Source organism: Spermophilus citellus (genome assembly GCF_964194105.1).
Source record: "Spermophilus citellus genome assembly, chromosome: 6".
Taxonomy (NCBI): Eukaryota; Metazoa; Chordata; class Mammalia; order Rodentia; family Sciuridae; genus Spermophilus; species Spermophilus citellus.
The window spans coordinates 121,468,163-121,486,067 of record NC_138187.1 but is presented as its reverse complement, the minus strand read 5'-3'; the positions used below and the strand labels follow the sequence as shown (position 1 = coordinate 121,486,067).

Genomic DNA, 17,905 nt, shown 5'->3' with positions numbered 1-17,905 from the left:
CTTCACACAGCAATTCCACTCTTCTCCCAACTGCCTGGAGTATTACCTTGAAGCTCAGCCAAACAAAAGCATGTGCAGTTAACAGAACTCACCTGATTAAAAGTCAGTCTGGCAACCATTTACGGCTAATTGGGAGTGTCTTCTGTGTTTTCCCTTCTATACCAAGAGGTTTAACAGAGTATTTCTTCCAAGCACATATTGCAAACTACCCAGAGGAATTCTCACACCAGTTCCTAAGAGGACACCATGAATTCTCATGGTATCTATCCTAACAAGATTGCCTGTTTACTAGTTTATTCTCCCAGCTGGTCTTTAAACTTCTTGAGAGCATGGACCATCTTGTTTTTCATTAGCTTCTCAGTGCTCTGCAAAGAGTAAACGACCTATAAATAGTATTGAATAAAATTTATCCTACAACCACACTCGCAAATAGGGTGACATGTTTTAATATCATTTTCTTTAGCAGAAAACCAAAGAAAATAAGCTTACAGAATTACTATGTGGCAGTGTCAAAATTAGAACCCAGGATTAGTTCCAGATATGATATTTGTTAAAAGTTTGTTTCTTTTTCTTCAATAGGTCAATGTGAGTTCTTTTCCTATAGTCATGAATCCAAATTTAATGAAATACTATTGGCAAAGCAATATAGTTCTTTAAATAAAGATACTGTCTGGATATATGCAAAAGCAAGAAGATAACTTATCTTTGCTCTTTCAGCCAGTAAATATACATTGCTGATTTGGCTAATATGATCAAATACACAGTTTGTAATTCTAAGACAGAAACTCATAGGTGGCACATTTTCTGAATTCCATTCACCTTGGAGAAAAACAAGATGATAAAATCCAGTGCTTTTTTTTTAATTCTACAACTCAAAGTGTTCAATTTATTTATTTTCAAGGTGTCAATTTAAAGTGGTGATAATCCCTAGTGTCCAAGGAGATTTCTTAAAAATATATTTTGGCTGAAAGTGCTGTGCAATATCATATTTTTGCACTACGCATTCAAGAGGTCATTTCAATATCATATTTTTGCACTACGCATTCAAGAGGTACAGATGCATCTACATATTCGAGGATGCTCACATATGAGTGATGTATTCATGAAGCAGTTAAATGGCTCATCTGTTGCTTATAGTGATAAGTTATTTATTGTGTTTGTTCTAAGAAGTCAATAAACACTTTCCAGATTTATGACAAAATATGCTATCGTGGCATTCATGTGTACTTCAATGAAAATTGGAGGCATATGTTTCTGATTTGCTTAATCTTAATTCATCAAAACATTATCTCATAAAAGCTATTCCAACTCCCAAGCTGCATTTAAGATCCATTTGTGGCTTTTATTCTTTCAACTTAGAAATCATGTTTTTCTAAAAACAAAGAAAATTTGGAGTGCTGGGGTTGCAGCTCAGTGGCAGAGCGCTTGCCTAGCATGTGCCTCACATAAAAATAAAAAAAATAAATGAAATAAAGGCATTCTGTCCATCTACAACTAACTAACTAACTAAATAAATAAATAAATAAATAAATAAATAAATAATTCGGAAAGTTTGATCTGAAATGTGGTAGCTATAAAGCTCTCTTGGCACTGCTTAATTTGGAAAATTTTCTTTTGTCTTCCTATCAAGCAGGTTTTCTTAAAGCATTACCTAAATGGCAAGCCCTCTTTTTCCTCACTTGGGAGCTACCTTGGTTATCACAAGAGTTTAATTAGATGTTGATGTTGCACTATAGAAAAGAATACTAAGCCAGGCCCAGTGGCACACATCTGTAATCCCAGCAGCTCAGGAGGTTGAAGCAGGAGGATCATGAGTTCAAAGCCAGCCTCAGCAACTTAGCGAGGCCCTAAGAAACTCAACAAGACTCTGTCTCTATATAAATTTTTTTTTAAAAAAAAGGGTTGGGGATGTGGCTCAGTGGTTAAGTGCCCACTGAGTTCAGTTCCTAGTAAAAAAACAAACAAACAAAAAATTACTAAATTTTGTACCATGCCAAAACCAAGAGTCACCAATATGAAAAGGGAGAAGGTGCAGGTATATATACCCCCACACACTCTGTCCACATGTCTTTATGCAGCTGGAGTAGATAATGTATATAAAATTCTTCATCAAATATAGCATGAAGACTTAAAAAGTACTTGGAAAGAACCATGCTCTGGCTCATAATTAGAGCTCAATAAGGATTAAACTCCACTGAGTTTGTCTTAAAGTTTCAGCTGAAATGTTCCAAAAGAACAGATGCCCGAAGTCTCCAAGGAGAAGTCAAGTTAAAATATTGATAAAGTGTTTCTTTGTAGTTTATCCAGTGGCATTCATCCGCCTGAGTCATATCTCCATCATTTTTTTACCTGAAACAATGTTACAGACTGCTAGCAAGATTCCCTCCACTTACCTTCCTTCCAACCAGTCTATTCTCAACTATGTTGTCACCCTGCATTTTCTAGCATACAATCTTCATTTTACTATTCCTACTTTTGAAAAGCCTTTAAAAAGAGCATTATATTTATACATAGTAGTTGAGTCCATTGAGACAAAATTATATATGCATGGAATCTGATTTGCTCCATTTCAGTCCCTGTTTCTCACCCCCAAAGTTTTTGATGATTGTCAAAGGTCTATGGCACAATCAGAAATATATAGGTTAGCATGTGAGACCCTTTATAACTTGCTTCCTTTTTGCATCCTCCAACTCTTTACCTTTCTCTTCCAGAGTTTCCCCTGACAGTCACCATGCTTTCTCAGTTCTCTCAGCATGCCATGGCCTTTTATGAGCATTCAATTCTACACCTTTAGTAGCCATATTTGGGTAAGCAAGTCCTCTTCATTCATCCTTCTTTTCCAGGGGGGTGGGGTTGGGGGTAACCAGGGATTGAACTCATGGACACTCGACCAATCAGCCACATCCCCAGCCCTATTTTGTATTTTATTTAGAGACAGGGTCTCACTGAGTTGCTTACCACCTCACTTTTGCTGAGGCTGGCTTTGAACTTGAGATCCTCCTACCTCAGTCTCCTGAGTTGCTAGGATTACAGATGTGTGCCACGCTCCCAACCTCTTCATTCATCCTTAAAGATCAGCTAAAATGTCCCTGAAGAACTTCCCGGATAATATTACTGTATTCCCCGAAGAAGTATCTTTTCCATGTAAACACCTCTAACTCAGTCAGCCCTTGATGAATGATACTGACATTCACTGACATCCAATGTGGTGTACTCCATGGCAGTGTAATTTGAAATTTGCCTCTAACTTAACAGAAACTCCATAAAAGAAAGAAATTTCTGCATGAGATAAATATTTGCCTCAAAAATTAAGTTGTCCTTTGTTATAGCTTCACATGTATGCCCCCCATCCCCACTCCAGCCTTGATCCTTTTGTTTAAATGGCTTTCTTAGCAACGGATTCTGAACTTTTCAACATTTGCTTTTATTGACATTTAGCAACCCTGGATGTACTTATTTTGGGTTATTGCCTCAGTAGTTACCCTGACTCCCAATTTATGTGAGTATCTTTATCACAAACTCAGATGACCTTGACCAAGAGGTCAGCTACTCCTTGGTATGTGCTATGAAATAAAATTTTCTTCTCCTACAGATATATAAGCTGATAGAAGAGCACAGCCTGTGTCATTCCAACATCACAGAATAATGTAGATAAGTTACAAGAAATGGAGAAAACGGAGGATGTGTAGTTCTGCATTTCGCACATCTTGCTCTGCCATGGGAGTTTCAGTGTGCTTGTTTACTTCTTCAGGACCAGAAAGGAAACCACCTCTCAGTCCATGGATAAGAATGGAACAAATGCCAGTGGACACATCACTGTCAGCTACTTTGATTATGAAAGAGAGGCAGATTTCCTTGAAAGGAGAGTAACCGGGATGTGTCCAGAGAATTTGATCATGAGTGATTTCCTTTTGGCCTAAGGTGACAGAAATTGTTTTCCAGTTCTGCCATGACTGTGCAAAGAGTTAAAGGAAAAACCATCTCATCAACAGAAGGCATAAGAAAAATGTGGCCACCCTAAGGATATTGTTAAAATTATATTATATGGAACATAAAAAGACTTTGTTGAGCTTTCTTCTAAAAATAACTAATTTGATCATGGGCAGGAAAGAATGTTCCTCATATTTGCACAGCAAATATCCTTATTTTATATCATATGCATATATTTGTGTGTGTATTTTTATGATACTTTTTCTTCATTGTAAGAAAGCTTCATTTTCTTCATTTCTTACATCTAACTTAGAGTATTCCAAGATTACCCAGGCTTGGCTACATCATTGATCATGGACCAACACTGACTTGTGCAAAGAAGACAAAGAGCCAGGAACACTGGCACATGCCTGTAATTTCAGCAACTAAAGAGGATGAGGCAGGAGCATCCTAAGTTTGAGGCCAGCCTTCGCAATTTAGTGGAGATCCTATCTCAAAAACTAAAAAGGGCTGTGAATGAAGGTCAGTGGTAGAGTGCTCCTGGGTTCAATCCCCAGTACTGATAAAAAGAAAGAAAGACCGAAAGAAGAAAGATGTCCTAGCAATGTAGAATATAAAATTTGAAATTATAATTTGAGAAATATTTGTTTCATTTGTACTTAGGAAGAAAAGAGCCATAAAATAATGTTGCCTCCAGCCTAACAATCAGGAAAAAACATTGGATAGCATTTTTTAGGAGTCCATCAGAGAACTGAGGCCACCAGGCAAGTAGGTAAATTGAATTCATAAGAGAGCATGTGACCCATAAAATCACTTCACCTTTTGCAGAGCAGGAGAGGATGACATGAAAGCAGGTATGAAGAAGTGCAGCTGAATGCAAACAAACTCTTAAAGGCTGAGTGTGGACAAAAGGGACAGTTTACAGTGGGTGAGATCTGCAAAAGTAGGAAGAGTTCACATCAAGCCACAGGTGGTTTCCCACAGGCCTCTGTGGATGTTTGAAAAAATACTGGGGCAAAGGAGAAGATGAAAGAGAGTTCTTGCTGATGTTCCAGGGGGAGAGTGGAAAACCTTTACTTTTCTTGCAGGATCTCTGGAAAATATGTATTGATGCCGGAGAAAGCAAAAGTCCTTTGTCCTGCGAAGGGGCAGAAAATTCCCTGGAGCTCAGGATCTTGCACAGTTACAAATCGAAAGCCTACTAATACTGGCAGGTTTGGCAGGAGGGAGGAAAATCTGTTACTCTTGACCTCATTCTTTGGTTCTCACTCACAGTTCCAGGCTCCAAACTTCCTCCACAGAAAACAAAGTTACTCACCAAGCACAGTGACACACACCTGTAATCCCAGCGGTTCACAAGCCTGAGGCAGGAGGATGGAAGAGTTCAAAGCCAGCGTTAGCAAAAGTGGGGTGCTAAGCAACTCAGTGAAACCCTGTTTCTAAATAAAATACAAAAAAGGGCTAGGGATGTGGTTCAGTGTTTGAGTGCCCTTGAGTTCAATCCCTGGTACCTCTCCCCACCCCCCAATAAAAAAGAAAACAAAATTTCTCTTCCCCAAGGCAAGTCACAGAAACTCTAACCCTGCCCTCTTTTTGATCTTTGAGTTTGTAATAAGGAAATTTGCTAACTTACCTTGTCTGATAGTAGGTTATAGATCCTCCTCACGTGAGAGGTCTCCTGTTCATACCCCTTTCCCCATACCTTGCTCTATGCATTTCTTCATCTGTATGATTTGTAATAATCTTTATATACTATTTTATAGTAAAAGAGTAAGCATATTTCCCTGAGTCCTGTGAACTGCTTGTGTTAGTTTTCCAATACTATAATAAATACCTAAGATAATTAACTTAAAAAGAAAAGGAGTTTTATTTTAACTCACAGTTGTTTCAGTGCATAACTGGTGGGTCTCGTTGCTTTAGGCAAGCCAGCGCCTCATTGCTAGAGCACCTGGCAGTGTTTTTTCTTATGGCTGGGAAGCAAAGAAGCAAAAGAGGAACAGGCTATGTTCACACTATCCTCTGTGAGGGCACCTCTCCCAGTGATCTAAAAAGATGCCACTAGGCCCTTAAAAATTCCCATCCCCTCCCAATAGCCCCAAGCTAAGGACCAAGTCTTTAACACATTGGGAGTGGAATGGGGATATTCAATATCTATACCATAGTACTACTCATGCAAATTATTTGGACTGAAGGAGGAGTTTGTGAGAACCCTGATTCATAATCAGTCAGTTGCAAGCACAAAATAACCTAGGGCTTGCAAAGAGTACATGGAGACAGCCTTGGGGATTGAGTCCAACATGTGAGATCTGACACTGTATGTGCGTAAATGCTGTCAGAATTGAATCAAATTAGAGGATACCTGGCTGGGTGTTCTAAACTGCAGAATTCACAGTTTACTTGTTGGTGGGAAGAAATCTCCACACCTTTTAGGGTCACAGAAGTCTTCTGTATTGATTGTGGTGAGATCAGATGAAATATACACACTTTGTTTTTCCGAAACACAGAAACATAGAGTTGAGTGCCATGAACAACAAATGGTAGGAATACTGAGAAACTTCACCCTCAAAGTCCAGGAGTGCAAAGCCAGCCTAAGACTGAAGTTGAATCAGCAGAACTGAAAATCTATTGACTTTACCAGGAACCCACAAATAGTAGTCCATGGTAAGTGCAAGAAAACAGGCTTCCCTTGAATACTGACATGCAGGAACTTCAGGGATAGAAGTTCACTCTCTTGGGTTCCTGCCCATGCCTCTGCCAAGAGCTAGGGAAAGCTACAGGAGCAAATGTGGGAAGAAACTTAACCCTATAGGCACTGCTGAATGGAGAATGTACCCAGGCTCATGAGGGTAGAAACCAAATCAAAACAAAACCTGAGCTCTCTAGGAACCTGCTGCTTCTTCCTGTAATGTGTTTCCAGTCACTTTACCGATAAACTTGACACTATAACCATTGGCAAAAAAAAAAAAAAAATAGTAAGGGCCCAAATTAATTTTCGCTTATGAGACAATAAAGTACAAATTTTGAGCTAAGAGACAATAATTTAATAACTGGCAAGAATTAATGTCTTTTTCTATATTTTAATCTTCATGTTTTAATTAAGGTGGTTTTCTTATAGACTGCATACAGTTGGATTTAATATATATTATATATATTAAATTAATATATATATTATATATAAAGGGCAGGAATTGTCAGATTTTATATATATGTACATATATATAATATATATATATATTATATATATATATATATACACACACACACACAATCTAGAAATATATATATAAAACTGACAATTCCTGTCCTTTTTTTTCTTTCTTTTTTGTTTTGTAGCTAAGCACTCCACCACTGAGCTACATCCCTAATCTCTGCCTTTTAATTGAGGTATTTAGGCCATTTACAGTTTACATAATTATTGATATGGTTGAATTCAACCCTGTTATGCTATTGTTTTCTAACAAATTATCTTTTAATTAATTACTCAGTTATTTTTTTCATTTTTTTTCTTCCTTTTTCTACCAGTTTTTTAATTGATTAAATATTTTATGTTTCAGTTACTGAGGAGGCTGAGGCAGGAGGATTTTAAGTGTGAGGTCAGCCTGGGCAACTTAGAGAGGCCCTGTCTCAAAATAAAATAAAAATTTCTTAAAGGCTAAGGTATAGTCTAGCATATGTGTGATTCAGGGTTCAATCCTCAGCACCATAAAAAAGTAAGTAAATAAAAATAAAGAACTTGGATATACTAAAGTACTCTACAATTCAATCAATAAAATGGTTGCAAAGTTCTCACACAATCCTCCTAAGAATGGGAAAGTCATGGACCTGGAAATGTTTATATCTTGAACTAAAAATCGCTATTTCGAAGAAATGGTCAAAGACTTGGATCCATTCTTTATCATTCTGTCAATCTACACATACTTTTTGTGATTGAGATTTGGGACTGACTAATAGTCAATTTGAAAGAAACACTGGGACTTGCTATCTCCAGAATTCAGGAATAATGAATTCCTTGTATTATACCAACTCTACCTAAAGACTCAACCGGCATAACCTGGAGGAAGAGGAGACATAGCACTCCCAATGATTCAATTTTCAGGGAATGAAGTGTAACTACTGCTCCCTTCATGGTTTGTGGACCATACTTACCATAGCTATTTTGGGGATGGTGTGAGTAAATCATTACCAATGAGTGGGATTGGGGAGTTGATCTGATACAACAGGGCTTTTGTACTCTGTGTGACCATAAGTCAAGATGATATGTTGCTAAAACAGGTGTTTGGGTGTGATGGAAAGCAGATTGTGGCCACCTGCCTGAAGTTGGCTGAAACTAGAAATCAGCTTGGAAAGACAACAAATTTCTAATTGAATAGTTAACTGAATAATGACTCTGATGGAATACCATTCCCTTCAATAAAGCTGGTAATGAGATTATTATCCCCTCATGCAGGAAAAACTACTGGGTATTCTAATCACTATGGAATCTTCTGTCTTTAGTGGTCAAGAGAAACCCAGGTAAATAAATGAGATTGTGTGTAAACTATGATAAAGAGAAATTTGGACAGACATTAATGGACAGTGAGACCTTTCATAATGTCCCTTAATAACCCACATGTCATAGAAAAGGAGGAAATTCATTGTCACCAAAGTGTAAGCTGTTGGTCTCCATGGAGGTAGATGGACAGTGTTATGTAATGTCACCTGAGAGGTGATGTCTATACAACCTTTACTACAATATTTGGAATATAGTTCTGTCCACAAAGCAGATGTAATCCAGAATTCATTCAACCACCTGTCACTAGGAAGATTGATACACAAGAAAGGTCATTTCTGTTGAGAAGTAATGAAGAATCATATTGCAATTTAAACTGAGAGTGTTAGCCTCTGTTATTTCTATATGTTGAGCAAAAGATTTTTATTTCTTTGATAGAATTAAGTGAATATAATACTCACACAAAACAAAGAGCTCCATGATGAGAAAATATCATATAGATTAAAACCTACTGCTAACTACTACCTGTAACAAATTTAGTGGAATGTTTTATTGAAAGTTTTCTGCAAAATGGCTCCTCAGTGGTTTTTAGACACCTCAAAAAAAGTAGCTTCAGATATCGTATTACAATGAGCTGTTATAAAGGTGTTATACACCTGAGTAATTTTATCAACCAAAAACAAAAACCAACCAAACAACAACAAACAAAGCTAGGGTGTGGTGAGTGAAGAAAAGGTTGAAGTAATTCTCTTCTTTATACCTCGAGGTTCTCAAAATGATGGTTCTAAGTAAAATTGGAAGAAGAATCCATGGAAATTTTCAATGTTCAAATTCTATTTAGAAGTGATTTATTTGTCTTTTTCAAGTAGGCTAATACTTTGGTTGATATGTCAACAAAAAATCTTATTTATCTTATTCACTTTTTCTGTTCATCATAAGAACTCAGTCTGAGACCTAAGAAAAATTCTGACAGAAGCTGTGTGACCACAGCTTCAAATCATGGTTACATTATATCCCATCTAAACCATAGAATCAGGAAGTACTTTCTTAGAATTTCGTATCTGATTGTACAGGTATCTTTGTCCACATACTTTCTGTTAAATTATGTATAATAAAATATTGTTTTTATTGTTCATTTTTAAGATGCCCTCATCATAGAAAGCTTTTAGCAAGTATGATAACTGTGAAATAATACAATTTGTTACTATTTCTTCCAAGAATGTGATAGCAGAATTACCACTCTCTTAAGTGATAAACAGGGAATCTTATCAATTATAGGGTAATGAATCTATATAGTGATTTTGCAGAAAATCATGCAGCATAATGTTACTGCTTGAATATATGAAGAATTATTCTGATACCTTCTCTTTTTCTCAGATTTTTTGATGATGGACTGTGGACTTAGTTTTCAAAGCACTTCTATAGAATGTTTTGTTGACTTTTACTGAAAATTCAGTATACATAGACTATTGGGCATGAAAGTCTCTTAGTTATCACTAGTATAAGATTTGTTAAAATAATCTTTTGAGTAGTAATATGTGGGAAGCCATTCTGACACGTGATTGGGTGACTCCCGTTAAGGGCCTGAGGCACTTTGGCTGTGTCGAAGCTTTCCCGACCCTTTCCTGATGAGAGAGCCCATCCGTGTGGGGTGTGCCTGACCACTGACCCCGGGGACCCAATCACTGACCCTGACCTTGGAGTGCAGCCCCCCCTCAACCTTCATTGGATGGAATTCTCCCCTGAATCTCTTGTTCCCCAAATAAAAGGCTACTCCCCGGCGTGTTCACTCTCTCTCTCTCCTGCTAGCCCTGAGTAATCCTCGCTGCCCTGCTGGGTGGCTAGAGGTGGGAACCAGGGAGGTGAGCCATCTCGGACCTAGCAATATAAATAAGGTACTGTCTGTGTGTTTTATTTGGATCTCTTCTAACTAACTTTATGCCTAGAACCTCATTAATGAAACCACTGTGCAGGCCGCGTGGTAGAGTAATATTAACCTCCTTTATCTTCATCTTCTCTTCTTAATATTCCTGGTATAGAGTGAAAGCTGTCTCTTCCCTGTGTATACTCATTCCCATATTTCCCTCTCAATTATACAGTTTTCTTTGCCACAAGCCTTGAGCTAGGGGACAGCTCCTCCCTACTACTCTCAGAATATTGTTTTTCCCTCCTCTCTCAAATTCACAACTTTTTTGTTGAGTATGTCATGGGACTAAGAATGTGTATGTGTTTGTTGAGGTTTGATGGATGAGATCCAGTAAAGCTTTCCAGTCCCTTCCCCTTTGGCCAAGATTGGTCTTTGGACATTGACAGGTCTGAGCAAGGAAGTTTTTCCTTATTATTGTTTGTAATCTCAAGCCTGTGAGTTTAAAGGCTGATATGTAAAGTACATACCATACCCCAAATAGTGGGTGTGTCTACACTTGGAGTAGGTTAGAAGATAAGAATAATAACAGGGGCAACAGCAAAGACTGGCAAATGACCCATCTTCCTCTTGCTCAGTTTCTGTATCTTTACTTGGATAGACATCAGTTTTCTCTCAGTTGCCCAGAGACATGAGCCTAATGCTAATCTGCTTCTCTTTAATCACCAGGTTGGTTGGTTGGTTTATTTTGGTCTCTACTGAATGTTTTTCACAAACATGCAATCATTATTATTTTTTACCATCTTTATAAAGTCTTCTCTTGATCATACTGAAGCCAGGTTTAAAGTTAGGTAGTCAGTGTAGTTAGGAAAATCGGGTCTAATACCGAGTGAAATCTAAAATGGAGGCCATGCTGAGAATGACTCAGGGAAAACACAGGACAATTCATGGAATGTTAATGAAGTTCCGAAAAGGCCCTAGGCCAAAGTCCACCTCAAAGAAGTGTTAATGAACAGCCCCCAGCAAACTTAAAGATAGCCCATCACAAAGAAGTGTCCTACCCCTCGGCCTTCCAACCTACATTCCATCACCAAAACTATAAGAAGGGGAAACAACCGCACTTCCATGGATTCCACCTCTTGGGTCCCCTTCTTCCTCTGGGAGAAGTCTTTTCTGCTGTCCTTTACTAAACTTCTAATTTCTACTCTCACCTTGCCTCGGCGTGCTTCTTTGGTGTTATTCTTCAACATCGGGGAAGCAAGGACTCGTCACCGGTCAACAGCGGTATCAATACTTTTTGTCCATTTTTTTTACTCTTCTTTACAGGAAAAGCCCCCCAGTCATTTTATCCCACCATTGCACTAAAACTCTCCTTGCTTATGCTCTCACCAATTTCCTTCATGTTACTACAGGGTCAATTCTCAGTCTTTATCTTACTTGATCTTGAAGGACTCCCTTGATTTTTTCCATCTGGCTGATGCTGTTTCCTAGTCTCCTTTATGGGATCTTCCCCTTCCTGTGTCTCTTAATGTTGGAGAGTGAAGAACTCCATTCTGATTCCTATCTTTGTCTTGTTCCACATTCACCTTCTTATGATCTTATAGCTCCAAAAGCCTTGTATGTGCTGCTAAATCCAAAGGCTTTGTTTCCGTAAAGATAGAAGGTTTTTGCTGGGCGCAGTGTTGCATGCCTATAATCCCAGCAGCTTGGGAGGCTGAGACAGGAGGATCATGTTCAAAGCCAGCCTCAGCAACTTAAGCCATAAGCAACTTAGTGAGGCCCTATCTCTAAATAAAATATAAAAAAGGGCTGGGGATGGGACTCAGTGGTTAAGCACCCTTGGGTTCAATCCCTAGCACGCGCGGGAACACACATATACACACATACTAACACACACATACACACACAAAAGATAGGACTTTTTTCAACTTGGATTTCTTTGCCCAACTTGAGGCTCTTGTATGCAACTGCCTACTAAATATCCCACTTGAATGTCTAATTCAGTGCTGCCCTAAGTGTGGCCATCCACAACTCATTCATCATCAGTTTGCAATGAAATAAGTGCAAAAATGAAAGGAAGAGTTTAGAAACTTGTGTAACAATTTGATGATATTGGCTCAGTCAAGCACATTATGAGTTTTATTTTGTTGAACATGGATCAGTTCAGATCTTATCAACCTTGCATGATAAATTGTATATTGTGTGAAGTGCATTCTAATCATGTGCAATTGGGCCAGATATAGATTCTGTGTAAATATGAGGTTTAAAAAACTAGTCCTTTACATGAGACTAGTTTGAGAAGGACTGGTCTCCTAGTGCTAGTGTTTGGATACAGCTCATGTGCTGGGAGCTTGATGTGTGGATCAAATGTGGTGGTGTTGAGGAAGTAGAATCTTTAAGAGGTGGAGCCTAGTGGAATGTATTAGGTTATGGGGGCACTACTGTCAGAAAGGAATAATTAATTCTGGTCTCAGAGAGCAGCTATGGCAGGGTCAGGTTGTTAAAGTCTGCACTTGTTCCTTTCTGCATGCAATTATACTCTTTTCTATGTTTTCACCATATTTTTTTAATTGGTTCTTTTTAGTTATACATGACAGTAGAAACCATTTTGACATAATTATAAAAGCACGGAATATTCTTGTTCTAATTCAATACCTCTCCTTCCCCTTTCCTCTCTCACCTACTGTTCCCTTCCTTCTATTGATCTTTTTGCCATTTACCCATAGTTATTTTTTAAAAATTAATTTCTTGTGGAAGTACACGATGGTGAGATTCACTGTGGTATAGTCATATATGGTCATAGGAAAGTTACCATGTTGTGATGTAGCTAAGGGGGCTTTATGCACTGGTTGAACAGCCTGATTGCTGAGGGCCATTGCCAAGTAGGAATGATGCATAGAAATTTCCTTGCCAGCGTACCCCATGTTAAATGGACTTGCCTTGGAATTTCGCTGTTGACATTGCATGTGTGTTTGAGAAAGGTGACCCTGCTCAAGGACGAGGGTGGATCCAGATTTAGGGTGTACCCTTCAGTTTGAGGAAGTATCCCGCTCCTTGGGTTTAAGGTGTTCCCGGTTTAAGACAAGTTTAGGGCGTTCTGGTTTAAGACAATATGGGTTTTAGGGAAGTTGGAGGTTGAAGATTATTGCTGCTGGGAATAGGGCGTTCCTGCTGCTTGAGTTCCCGTTGAGTTCTCGTGAGATTCAGAAAGTATTGGAAAAAAGCCTCGTGGAGTAGGTGAATTGGGCAGCAGCAGAACTGGGATTTCCCCAGAATGTGTGTGTAGAGGCCGGTGTGAGTTTGGGAATAAAGAATTGCTGTTTGAATTGACAAAGCTGTGTGGTGGCTCGTGATCTTGTGCCCAGCCAAGACTGCGGCACCTGATTTTGAGCTTTCAGCCTCCAAAACTGTGATCTAAATAAGCCTTTCTTCCTTACAAAGTACCCAGTCTCTGGTATTTTGTTCAAGTAGCAGAGAACCAACCAAGACAAGTAGACACATCTCAAATTCTACATATTCAATGAAAAGTAATACTGTTTAAATGACACCATCTATTTTATATGCATGAATATTTAAGCAACAAATAAATTTTGAAAAGCTTCCATGGGGGTCGACATTGAATTCACACTATTTATTGACACATATAGCTATACACACAAATAATATGTGAGTGAAAACTCATTGTAAAGAATTAAACAATATGAGCTGGGTGTGGTGATGCAGGTCTGGTGATCCCAGCAGCTCAGGAGGCTGAGGCAGGAGGACTGCAAATTCAAACCCAGCCTCAGCAACTTAGTGATGCCCTAAGAAACTTAACAAAAGCCTGTCTCCAAAAAATAAAAAAATAAAAAGGACTGGGGATGTGGTTCAGTGGTTAATTGGCCCTAGGTTCAATCTCTGGTACAAAAACAAAAAAACAATGTGAATGCACATGGATTAAAGGTTTTATCTCTGTTCATCACTGCTACCTTCCTTTAATTCTAAAGTCCTTTCTTGACATCATTCTCTTTACATTGTTTAATCTGTGTATTTTTAAATAGAAATATTAGTGAATATAAATGTATGATTTTAGTTTTTGCCTTTTTTTATTGAGATCATATTATTCTGTAGCTTGATTCCCCTCCCCCCCCACACACACTAAATTATACACTTGGAGGTAATCTTTTTCCAGTCATTTATAACATTTAACCTCAAAACAGTGATAGCATGGAATAAATATCATTTTGAAAATCAGTCCCTATTACTGAATATTTTGATTGATTATAAGATTTTGCTATAACACCGTGACAATGACATGCATTTCTTAACATGTTCAAAGTATCTGTAGGATATCTTCCCAGAAGAGAGTTCCTGGGTCAGGGTCTGTACATTTAAAATGTTGATACTCTCTAGTACACTTCAAAAACTTTCTACTTATTCAAATTCCAATGTACAAGTCTACCCATTTTGTATTTTCAACCTTGGATTTTGCCAAATCTCTTTATTTTTATGGACCTCATGAGTGAATATTATATTTTGTTGTTTTAATACACATTTTAGTATTTTTATTCATTATTAATACACTACTTGCCTGTTGATATTCTTTCCATATTTTTCTTGTTTCTTAATTGATTTGTAGAATGATATATATATACAACAAGCTATTTTTAATCAAATGTCTGGTAGGTATTCCAATGGCATTTTAATTTATTCTTAAACACTAAGTCATACCCCAACTTTAAATTTTATGAGTAAGAAATCCCTTCAGAGGGGCTGGGAATGTGGCTCAAGCGGTAGCGCGCTCGCCTGGCATGCATGCGGCCCGGGTTCGATCCTCAGCACCACATACCAACAAAGATGTTGTGTCCGCCGAGAACTAAGAAATAAATATTAAAAATTCTCTCTCTCTCCTCTCTCACTCTCTCTTTAAAAAAAAAAAAAGAAATCCCTTCAGAAACTTCTGCATTGATCTAGACATATCCAGAGTAATGATCATTTGTTTTTTGAAATAGAGAAAACTTTCTTCTTTAGATGAAACATCCTGCTAATAATAGCTAATAATTCTTGTACAATGAGATGAATATGGTTTCATTTATTTATTTCAGGAAAGATAAAAAAGGCTTCTTTCTCTCTCTCTCTCTCTCTCTCTCTATATATATATATATATATATATATATATTATAAATAAGGCCTTATTCTAACTCCAAGTTACCTCTTGAATTCATTAAAGGTAAAAAGTTGCTAGTAAGTGTTCCTTGACATTTTCCCAGTATATGGGCCTAGGGAAAAGTAAATGACATTTTTACCACCTTATTCTATCCTGCAAATTTGAAAGCGGTTTCAGATCCTGATAGAACTAGATATCAGGGATTAGAGCAAATACAGCCAACACTGTTTAAAATACAAAAGATTCTTAGTTTGTTCCTACTTTTATCTGAACTGTTACTTATCTTCCCAATATAAAGTGAATGTGTATGAGGTGCAATTAAATGCTTAAGGATGGGTTTTCTAAACATTTTAAACCCCAGTTTTCTATTTCTAAAACAGTGACAATAATTGTGAAGACAAATATAACTTAAGATATCTAAACCACTAGCATATAGTAAACCCTTAATAAGCACAAATTAGCTATTATTATTACTAATTTATCATCATTAGCTGGTGTAAACAATATTTATCTTATATCTGTAATTATTGTTAGCCTCTTTTAAGTCAAAACTGGCTAAACTATGTCATATCACTAGTATATTTGCCAGAAATTTTTTAAAAAATGATTATAATGATGCTGGGAATAAAAGCATCTTATACATTGTCAGTTTGAATTATTATGGTAAAACTATAATGAAACACAATTTGTGTTCAGAATCTACCACCATAACAACCCTTGAAACATAATGCCCTGCTTTTGTTAGCCCCCCCCCCTTTTTTTTTTGGCTGGTATGCATCAGGTATTGTAATAGTATGCTTTTAAAATATATATTTTAGTTGTCACTATGGTTTTGGGTTCCAATATATAAGGCTGAAAGCAAAAATAAATTAACAAAAAATTGTGTGCATCTTGCATTAGTTGAGTGCTTACTATGGTTCAGAAATATGTTGCTGGACATTATACAGCCTTTTTGTGTCTGTCTTTTTGTTTCCCTCTCTGCTTAACAAAACAAAATTGCTTGGAAGGTAGGGATGAAATTGAAGAGGGTAAGGCTTTTTATAGGTAAAGCGCTATCAGGTGCTAAATATTTGAAATTTTCACTGCATTTGTACATTTGTATTTAGGCATCAACTTCTCCTGTAGGAAATTTTTCCTTTCCCAAATCCGTGTGGACAATGTAGACACTAAAGATGCTTAAGACAAGACTGCCCAGATTTGCCCTCACTCTGCTGTGCTGGGAAATCCTTGAGGTCAAGGAAAGTGGCTAGGATTGCGCAGGGAGGAGGGCAGCGAAGGAATTCACAGTCTAGGAAGGCAGCCGGCCAGGAGCACAATCCCTTACACTCCCTTTGCGCCAGCTCCGTGGGGTTGGGAAGCTCCTCCCCAGCCTTTCCTTCCTCCTCCCCCTTTCTCCGCAAGAGCCGCGGGCGAAGGGTGAGCGCTGCGGTATTTTGTCCCGAGCGGTGACCCCTCCTCCCAGGGAGGCAGAGGCTGCGGCGGCAGCCGTGGAGGTGGCGGCGGCAGCGGTGGCGGCCCGGCATTGAGGAGAGGCCGAGGCCGGCCCGGCAGCCTGAAGGCCGCGAGAGGCGGAGGCCGGGCTGCCTTCGCGCGCCGCACGAGCGGAGGGGAGGAGGCGGACGCGAGCGAGCCCCGCCCGGCCACTGGGAAGGTGGGGGAGACTCCGCGCTCCTCCCGCCCTCCGGCCGCCCCGCTGGCCCTGCAGCCGCCGCCGCCGCCGCCGCCGCCTCGGGCTTCAGCTCCCGGCCCCGCGGTTCCGGCCGGGGAGGGGGGACGGCGAGTGCTCCGGGAGCCGCCGGAGATGGCCGGAGGACACTGCGGCAGCTTCGCCGCGGCGGCGGCTGGCAGCGGCGAGATCGTCCAGCTGAACGTGGGGGGGACCAGGTGAGTCGCCGGGGAGGGGGCTGGGAAACGGGATGCCTCGGGCAGCCTCCAGCGGGGAGACCTGGGTCCCCGGGTGAGGGAGAGCCGAGCCGGGTGGGGGTCGCCCGGGTCCTGCAGGTGAGAAGAACGGTGGGTGGATCTGGAGCTGCTGAAGTCTCTGCACCTGGCAGGGAGGGGCAGAAGGGCCTCCTGCAATCACTCAGAGCCTGAGCCATGTGGCCATGTCGATGCCTTTTTAGAATGCCAGCCTTTGTTTCTCTCCTTTTCTAAGGTATCAAACTAAGAGGGACATTGTATAGCCTGCCTTACCTCAGCTCGGAGTGTATTTGAGGAATTTAATTTGTGGAAGCCTGACCTTGTGGTTGGACGGTTGCAGATGAATACCCCCCCCCCCCACCTCCCTTCTCTGTCTCTCTGGGATTAACATGGGGTTGAGTTAGCCGTGTCAAGAAAAGTACAGCGTTCTTTTCCATGCGCAATTAAGGGCTGTTTGTAATTAGAAGACTTTCGGTGCAAGATGTGCAGTAGGTTTTCAGTACATAGTTGTTTTCAGACTTTCTGGGTGCATGGGTTTGAAGGCTCTATTCAACTG

At 39.4% G+C, this 17,905-nt stretch overlaps 1 protein-coding gene across 2 annotated transcripts in view; it reads left to right on the top strand.

The window, feature by feature from the left end:
* The first annotated feature begins 16,814 nt into the window (after positions 1–16,814).
* The window catches only part of KCTD3 (potassium channel tetramerization domain containing 3), a 51,738-nt gene continuing 50,647 nt past the window's right edge, over positions 16,815–17,905 (top strand). Inside the window, exon 1 of one of the 2 annotated variants that reach the window (XM_081297248.1) lies at positions 16,815–17,313. In XM_081297248.1, the coding sequence (XP_081153374.1) occupies positions 17,231–17,313 (83 nt within the window). In that variant the 5' untranslated portion in view covers positions 16,815–17,230. The remainder of the gene's footprint in view (positions 17,314–17,905) is intronic. The other variant, XM_081297247.1, reaches the window with a different exon arrangement.